General features: G+C 33.7%; 1 protein-coding gene across 15 annotated transcripts in view; it reads left to right on the top strand.

The window, feature by feature from the left end:
* The window catches only part of LOC110455056 (nascent polypeptide-associated complex subunit alpha, muscle-specific form-like), a 78773-nt gene that overhangs the window by 35567 nt on the left and 33675 nt on the right, over window positions 1-9531 (top strand). For 13 of the 15 annotated variants that reach the window (XM_021504987.1, XM_021504985.1, XM_021504984.1 and 10 more), the window contains exons 4-10: window positions 1376-1432; window positions 2504-2758; window positions 3162-3358; window positions 6461-6530; window positions 6720-6864; window positions 7789-7869; window positions 8604-8621. In XM_021504987.1, coding sequence (XP_021360662.1) covers window positions 1376-1432; window positions 2504-2758; window positions 3162-3358; window positions 6461-6530; window positions 6720-6864; window positions 7789-7869; window positions 8604-8621 — 823 coding nt within the window. The remainder of the gene's footprint in view (window positions 1-1375; window positions 1433-2503; window positions 2759-3161; window positions 3359-6460; window positions 6531-6719; window positions 6865-7788; window positions 7870-8603; window positions 8622-9531) is intronic. The other 2 variants (XM_021504974.1, XM_021504975.1) reach the window with 2 other exon arrangements.

Below are 9531 nucleotides of genomic sequence, written 5' to 3'. Positions count from 1 at the left end.
ACATATTTTCTTTAATTTCTCTTGCAACTACATCGTCGCTATTCAGTTTGTAAATAGGTAACACATGAAAATCATCTTTAGAACATCGATGCATATGTTTGCTAACTTTTAAAAATCTTAGTTCATTGTCCTTCATTTGTTGTCTATGTACATTCATTCGTATTCTCAATTCACATCCGGTCTGTCCGATATAAAATTCACCACATTGTTTACATATTAAAGAGTAAATAACATTCTTAGAATTACAGTTAATGTCTGATCTAATTTCTATTTTGGAACCATTTGCAAAAACGTAGTCTTTACATTCAATGATAATCTTACATGTACCACACCTTGGTTTCTTACATTTTTTTTACACCAGTGACAACATTTGTGGTATTCATATCAAATTTGGATGTACATAGTAAACGTTTTAAGTTTTTAGGTTGTCTTTTACAGTTTATAATCTTCTTCTTATCAAAAATACACTTCATGTTCTCACTGTTTTTTTATAAAATTTACAAAATGTTTAGCGACAGGAAACATATTACAATTATTTGGATTGTAAGTAGTAACAAATGGTATGATATCAGCATCTTTGGTGTTAGCTCTTTCTAAATTAACACTGACAGGGCCTTTCTCTTTAGCTCTTTGTATGGCGTTTAGTACCACTTCAGCAGGATAACGTTTGCTTTTAAGATAAAGTTTCAAATCGTCCAATCTATCTTCTAATATTTTTTTTTATCGCTAACAACCGTGACTAATTTCGATGCTAAACCATATGGAATGTTAAGCTTAGTGTGTTTAGCTTAGTGTGTTTATATTTATTTTAGATAAGTATCTATCAGTTAAAGTATTCCTTATGTCAATTTCAAAGTCATTTACCCTGAGAATGGTTTGAGGGGATGATGTTACGCGTGGAACTAGCCGATGAAAATTGTTTATATGATGTGTTCTTCAGTGTAAAATGGTTCATTTTAACATTTATATTTTATTTTATCGCAATAGCTTAAAAAGTTAAAGTGTGGTTGAATGCTAGTTTCATTAAGGTTAAAGAAAAATGCCGTAAGATCGCAAAAGATAGCTGGAAAGCTGTGGTTGAGTCCACCCTTATCTTTATTCAAGTCACATCCGAATTGTGTGTTGTATACTTGGTTGTTCATATTTGTTTTCAAATATTCATTCTAGCCTTTTCGTCAAAAAACGCTGATTTGTTTAAAAGATTTTTATCTTTCTACAATATAAGATCAAAAACATAATGAACGCTTTTGCTTACGTAGCGTATCTCATTCCCATTTATGATATGCACCCACCCACCGAGGCGTTTATATAGGTTTAAAAGTGCTTATCCACGTGCGAAGTATACATATAAACCCAATTAAATTCTACATTTCAGACCACCAAAAAATCCTCTATGGAGTTGTGGAGGGGATACATCAACATCTTAGGCAAGGTGAGATTATCCAACAGTATTTAACATACAATTGAAATATACATTACAAGGTATTGCCAAAGTTTAATATCTAATAATGGTGTAATAAACGTGTTGGAAAAAGCTACGAGTACTGACACTCCGTCACTGGGTATTTTTCTAGTCCCAATGAAATACACTTTAAGCGTATAATTCATTTAACTTTGTCGTTTAGTTCATCAGTCGTTGGAAACCCAATCACTGACCCATTCGGCTCAGGGTACATAAGGTCCTGACAGCGAACATGAGACCATGTACCCTGCCAAAGACCTGTATAACGAATTTGTCATACTGCAAAGCATTGTTCAAGCGTTGTCGTCTTGTAAAGACTCCCATCCTGTTTCCTTGCACCGAGATAAAAATGACCCAATGCCTCGTCTAATCTTGGCTTCGAGAAGTCCTCAAAATCTGTGTCTTGCTCCTTTTCGCTTAAGTATGCTCTGAAGGTTTTGCTTGCTGAATTGTTACTTTTCTTTGTGTTTGTAGGTATAAGTGACGCCCGTTTTGTCTCAATTTTACTCTCCGTGTGGCTTGCAAACCGTTTCGCCATTTTGTTCATTGTTGACATTAGCAGACGAACGTTCTCCGGTGTGTTCGATTCGAATCTGCGAGTTATCTCCCTTACAACAGGCGCGCATGCTCTTATGTACCCCGGTAAGGATACTAACATAGCTTCAGGTACCTTTGCAATTCGACCGATCACCGTGCGACATTTTTCTTTGCAGTATGACAAAAGTTCATAATTTAATTACTCACTGATGTAAAAATCAAATATAAGCACTAAGGTTTTCTGATCAATGCTACATTATATATTTCATCTCTGAAATATCAGTTATGTATACCGCTCAGTTTCTGTTTAAACTTGGCCACTGCTATATCTGTAACTAAACCGATCTTTGCATTCTTACCCTGTTTGAGCTACGGATAGAATATCACTTGACCTTGACCTTTTGCTACGTATCTGTAACAGAGCCGACTTTTACCTTCTAATCATGTTTCTGTTATGGATAGAATGTCACTCGACCTTGACCTCTTGCTGTTTATCTGTTGCAGAATAGACTTCCACCCGACCTTGACCTACCGGCAGACTGTATTCAGGATATGGATTTTGTCTTGGCGGGATTGAGACGGTCCCCAAAAGAACCTGACGGTCACTTGAGCGCGCGCACCAACTTAAGCAGGGACAGCGGCATACCACAGGACTCTGTCAGTAGTGTTACCGTAACCACGAAGCTTACCTCGGCCTCTGGTGGGTCGGGCGGAAGTGGAGGAAACTCCTCACTAAGTAGTGAGGGACGTGGAGGCAAGGTGAGGATATTAGTCTCTAATGGGAGTGGCGGGGGATTATGGCTTGGAGGGAACTTCTTATTTCTTACACGTGGGAACAACGACTACGACTCATACATAATGATAAACGGCAAAAAGTAGCATATCCAAATTGTTCTTAACTGCTGTTGAAGCAGAAGAGAGGTGTATACAATCCCTTAGTCATATGAATTCAAAATTTTTAAACACAATGTTGAAAATATTCTTCGTGAAAAAGGCATTATCCTTCTGCAGACCATTGTAGGGAGTTTCAGGCTTCCCGTTTGTTTGGTTTCATGTTGGTTCCAGCTGTTGTGTGTCCGTTTTAGCTTGTGATTTGTCACTGTTATTATATATTTCTTTATTTATAATTTAGGGAATAAAACCTTGTTAACTAATGTTCCAGAGACACAAGTTTTCAAACAATCCTCAAGGAGACGATATCTATCCTAGTTGGTTCATTGCCAACTGTTCTCGTGAGAAGGCGATTTCAATATTTACGGCGGTTGGCACGGCCTATGGAAACACTCTGATGAGGGAGAGTGCACAGTCGACGTCACAGGGTACCTACGTCATCAGTTACTGTTCGCGGATTAAAGACAGGTATTTCTCTTGTTTGTGACATCACTGGAAACTCTTAAATCTGAGCTAGAAATATGTCACTTCCATTATTTGGAAATCATTCGCGTATTTTATAAATCAGATTAATCACGTCACTTCACTCCCATCAAAAGATTTTCGCGACTGTAATTTCTCTAATACGTTAACTGTTGTATATAGATAAGTTCACTATTACTGCTGGACTGTAAAAACAAATTGTTGTCGTTATAATACATTCTTCGTTATTTCATATTATGACACGAAACATTATATTGACATGGCAAACCAACGATAAAGTTCCGTGAATAGGTATATTGATATACTCTAAATCTAAAACCTATTATGCTAATATTGAAAATCCTACTTATATAGGATTCCGTTTCAATCTCCGTTCGTCTGCCCAGTCTATTGGTCTTAAATTGTGAGGGACTTTTCCACCGACAAATAACTCAAACAAAATAGAAACGCGTTCTTTAGCTAGTATTGTGCATTACTTCCTCGCAACAGCTAAAAGATACATTTAAAACAGTTTTTATTCTATAATTGGTAAAATTGTTTCTGTATAATAATAAAGTAGGCAGTTGCGAACAAAATATTCTTTCTTCAGTAATTTCTTGACTTTTATCCGGAATGACTCGACAAGTTAAGTAGCAGTGATGTCAAGATTAGTTAGGTAACAGTAATGTCAAGATACGTTAAGTAACAGTAATGTCAAGATAAGTGAAGTAACAGTAATGTCAAGACAAGTTAAGTAACAGTAATATCAAGATAAGTAAGGTAACAGTAAGGTCAAGATAAGTAAGGTAACAGTAATGTCAAGACAAGTAAGGTAACAGTAATGTCCAGATAAGTAAGGTAACAGTAAGGTCAAGATAAGTAAGGTAACAATAATGTCAAGATAAGTAAGGTAACAATAATGTCAAGATAAGTAAGGTAACAGTCATGTCAATATAAGTTAGTTAACAGTAATGGCAAGATAAGTTAGGTAACACTAATGTCAAGATACGTTAAGTAACAGTAATGTCAGGATAAGTTAGGTAACAGTAATGTGAAGATAAGTTAGGTAACACTAATGTCAAGATACGTTAAGTAACACTAATGTCAAGATACGTTAGTTAACAGTAATGTCAAGACAAGTAAGGTAACAGTAAGGTCAAGATAAGTTAAGTAATAGTAATGTCAAGATAAGTAAGGTAACAGTAATGTCAATATAAGTTAGTTAGCAGTAATGTCAAGATAAGTTAAGGAACAGTAATGTCAAGATAAATTAGGTAACAGTAATGTCAAGATAAGGAAGGTAACAGTAATGTCAATATAAGTTAGTTAGCAGTAATGTCAAGATAAGTTAAGTAATAGTAATGTCAAGATAAGGAAGGTAACAGTAATGTCAATATAAGTTAGTTAACAGTAACGTCAAGATAAGTTAAGTAACAGTAATATCAAGATCAGTTAGTTAACAGTAATGTCAAGATAAGGAAGGTAACAGTAATGTCAATATAAGTTAGTTAACAGTAATGTCAGGATAAGTTAGGAAACAGTAATGTCAAGATAAGTTAGGTAACAGTTATGTCAAGATAAGTTAGATAACAGTAATGTCAAGATAAGTTAGTTAACAGTAATGTCAAGATAAGTTAGTTAACAGTAATGTCAAGAGAAGTTATTTAACAGTAATGTCAAGATAATTTAGATAACAGTTATGTCAAGATAAGTTAGGTAACAGTTATGTCAAGATAAGTTAGGTAACAGTAATGTCAAGATAAGTTAGGTAACAGTAATGTCAAGATAAGTTAGGTAACAGTAATGTCAAGATAAGTTAGGTAACAGTAATGTCAAGATAAGTTAGGTAACAGTAATGTCAAGATAAGTTAGGTAACAGTAATGTCAAGATAAGTTAGGTAACAGTAATGTCAAGATAAGTTAGGTAACAGTAATGTCAAGATAAGTTAGGTAACAGTAATGTCAAGATAAGTTAGGTAACAGTAATGTCAAGATAAGTTAGGTAACAGTAATGTCAAGATAAGTTAGGTAACAGTAATGTCAAGATAAGTTAGGTAACAGTAATGTCAAGATAAGTTAGGTAACAGTAATGTCAAGATAAGTTAGGTAACAGTAATGTCAAGATAAGTTAGGTAACAGTAATGTCAAGATAAGCTAAGTAACAATAATGTCAAGATAAGTAAGGTAACAGTAATGTCAAGATAAATTAGGTAACAGTAATGTCAAGATACGTTAGGTAACACTAATGTCAAGATAAGCTAAGTAACAGTAATGTCAAGATACGTTAAGTAACACTAATGTCAAGATACGTTAAGAGTTTTGGTAAGAGTACACAGCATACATTTTCCACTGTAATAAATCCGTTATGACATCAGTGACATGTACATAAGTTAACGTTTTGTACATTGGCAAATGCTATTCTTTCTTCTCTTCCTATTTCTACTCCTCTTTCTTCTACTTTAAGTCTCTGTTATCTTTTATTATTTCTGCTAAGTAAACAGGTTGATATTAGTTTAATAACTTGTTTCTTGATCCTATTTCATGTATGTGATAACTAAATGTTCTGTATAATGTAATTGCAAATTAACGAAATAAAATATTGTTTATAAAAAAACCCGTAAAGAGTCATTTTTTTCTTATAAAGCGCGGAAATATTAGATAATGGGTCAGTTTTACGTGTACAATCAATTGTAATTTTATTTCACTCTGTGAGCTTCAATAGTTTATGCTTATAAGGATAAAGATATGAAAGAACTTAACATGATGTTATATGCCCGGAGTGCCTGGAAACGGAGACTGCTACTGATAATTGTGTTTGCATATAGATATTTTATCGAAATTTATTTTCCTTAGTAGGATGTCCAGATTCTTCAACAATCATTGGTTCTTTTGTTATTGATTTTATAAGTTTGATTCAATGCTTTTCTAGTCTTAATTGTAAAAACATAACTTTAATGTTTCGGACCACTGACAATAACTGAGACATTTCATCGTAGGATTCGATGTTAATCTGTCACACTTTTTTCGGGTTTGAGTTTAGATTTTTCCTGGTGTTGGCGTTATGGTTTCTTCATTTTGTTTCTATATTATTTTACCTTTGTTGTACAGAATGCCTGTGTGTGATCATTTCAAGATCCTGAGGACACAAGCTGGTTATAAGATAGATGTTGATACGCCGGTGAGTTACGCAATTTAAACCCACACCTATTACATACCATGCTGACGAGTTCTACTGATTTACTCTAGGAACAAAATACACGTAACATATCGATATTCCTGATCAGGTTATCTATTTTAATACGCATGTTCTTATTAAGCCTGTCAAATATGCTATATCTGTAAGAAACAAGTCGTATTTTCTTTCCAGCACGTGGATATGACCAATCTGACAGACGTAATGATGTTTTTCATTAAATTGAATGGCGCTGATCGTACCCAGTCCCTCACCACCAACGATCTCAGTCTTCTAGGACTAAAAGATTCAGCGTACTCGACGTATCTACCGAACAAAGGTAACCCTTACATAATTAGTCTGCTACACCGAGTCATCAACACCGCTAGATTTCAGTGTTTTTTGTACCGATTTTATTGTCTTGAAAATTTGGTTCATTTTCTTCGTGTTTAGTTTGTGGTGGTGTGATTTGGGGATTTCCGGTGTGTTTTATTCTATCTTTATCTAGGCAGACAATCCTTAGTCTGTAGAAACTGAGGACTTATTAACACTTATTAACTAATTCATATTAACCTTCATTATTGTTATGAATAAAAATGACAAAAAGATAGAAAATAACATATTTGGCCAAATATATAATATATGGAATACACCTACATAGAATGAAGAAAAAAACTTTGATATGAAAAACATTAGCAATTATAACATTTAGCCTTTAAATTGGCTGTTTAACTAGCGAAACCTGTGATTTTATCTTTTGCATTTAATGTTGGCGATTAAACTTAAATAAAAAGCCATAACGATTTCAGTTCCTTATGGTGACATACCGTTTAAAGTCAACAAGAACGATAAACCTGTCACAATCAGTTCAGGTTAATTGATTACCTTAGGAAATCAGATAGGTATGATTTAATTGTTAGCAGAATAGTGTACAGAAAGCAGCTAACGGAAATATCGGGATATTCGTAATTAGGATGTGAATATCTCTGTTTTGCAGCTGTTGAATTCCTCTCTAAAAATTCAATTTTGCATTTTGAAATGGCGGTCTTTCAAAACTTAAATTCATCAGCTACATAAGATGTATGAATACTAGTATTCACAGGTGCGATTTAGGCCTAATTCAGTAATCATAACTCACGTTTGTCTAACATGGCCTTCATTATTCCGGAGCATCTGTGTCCGCCCCCGGATTTGTTTTGGGTTTTGGTGCCTCCCCAGTTAATCGCGTGTTGACGCTGTAGTGAGATGTTTTTTTTGGTCGTAGCAGCAGATCCAACCCCACGTGACTTAACAATCGTTCCAAATAGAGAAGCTCGAGGAAGAGAAAGTTCCGATCCTCCACCGGGTGAGTGTTTTAATTATTTGATTCCCATTTTGTATTCCCATGAATTTTCTTCATTGCATGTGTATCGATACTAGAGCATGATAGTCAGCATTATAAAGTATGTAACGCTTTTTTGTCAACTTTGACTTTTTAAATTTTACCATTAGTTACACATAATCTTTATACGATATATATTTATTGAAATATTAGTTTTAATCATCACACAATTATCTTTAAGGGATGACTTTGATAAGATTTCTTGTTATTTTGAAAGAGTTCATGTAAGATAAAATACAAAACAAATGTTTTCAAAAAGGAAATGTCACTCTTTGTACAAAAAACCTTTCTTGACAACGTGTTAGCAGAAACCACATATCATATAAAGTAAGATAAGCATTAACTTCAAAACGCGATACAAAACCTATTTAAACCTGTGTTTCTTTCTGTATATATTGTTATGAAAAGTAAAACCGATGTTATTTGAAAACCAATCGATTCCAAATACGTACATCTAGACACTGAATGATTCAGGGACCATTTAAACAAATAACAAATATATTTATTCCGCAATACTTTATTTTACCGGATATTCATTAAAGGGATTCGGTAATTGTTAAAAGGAAGTGATGGGGATCACATTGTTTTGTTTATATAGAAGTTCTGGTATAGAACCGAAGACGACATGCTATGAGATATTATTTTGATGACGAGTTCGTTCGATTTCGTACTGATGAATGCGTAATGAAATGTTTAAGGTAACCCTGTTCGACGTGGTGAGTATTTCAAGCCGTACACATAATTAACTAAACTTTTTTTATATGGTAAATCACAAAAGTTTCCAATTTCTTGATAATATATAAATAACTTATTTAAATCGTTATAGGTATCTGTGAGAAGTTTTCACCGTCATTTTTCAGACAATCAGCAGAAAGTATGGGTTAAGGACCTTTCGATAAATGCGAAAGAGGAAATGTACGGATATGACTGATACTATACAAATTTCATGCTTACAGCGATTTATTTATGAAAGAAAAGTTGACCAAGTTTTGAAATGTTAAGTACCTTTAAGTACGTTTCCCTAAAAAGATATATGCACCCTTTAAAGCTTACAGAATATGGTTAAAATACCACTTTTATAACGAATATACACATTTGTGTATGAAATCTATTATTTTGCGAATATGAAACATCGGGAATAATTCGTTGACGATATAACAGCATAAAATAAATGAAATAAAAGAACAAAGTATGCAGTAAGCTGATTTATATTATTGAAGGTTGAATATTTAGCTAGATTGCATTGCCCTGTATCTTTTTGGAGTGATTCCAGGATTGAGGTGCCCCGTGTTTATCCCTCCTATAACATATATACATTTTCTGTTGCAAACTTTCAGGCGTTATATAGGCAAAAGATATACATTTCAACAAAGAACTATTTGAAATTGTTGATACGCTTCAATTTGGAAATCTCACTGCTTTTTACTTAGATCTATATACACAATATATTTATTTTTTATTCGAAAACATGCGGCTATGTATTCCAATAACTCACAAAGCTTATGAAGTGTTTCGTCAGAATAATTTTTAAATTGCTTGCACACAAATATTTTCCAACAGTGAACCAAAACTTATTTTGTTAAATATTTACTAATAAAACCTTCATCAGATACAATACATCGCTGA

This window comes from Mizuhopecten yessoensis, unplaced genomic scaffold, assembly GCF_002113885.1.
Source record: "Mizuhopecten yessoensis strain PY_sf001 unplaced genomic scaffold, ASM211388v2 scaffold8123, whole genome shotgun sequence".
Taxonomy (NCBI): domain Eukaryota; kingdom Metazoa; phylum Mollusca; class Bivalvia; order Pectinida; family Pectinidae; genus Mizuhopecten; species Mizuhopecten yessoensis.
The sequence above is the reverse complement of the archived record's forward strand: the minus strand, read 5'-3'. Positions and strand labels throughout refer to the sequence as shown.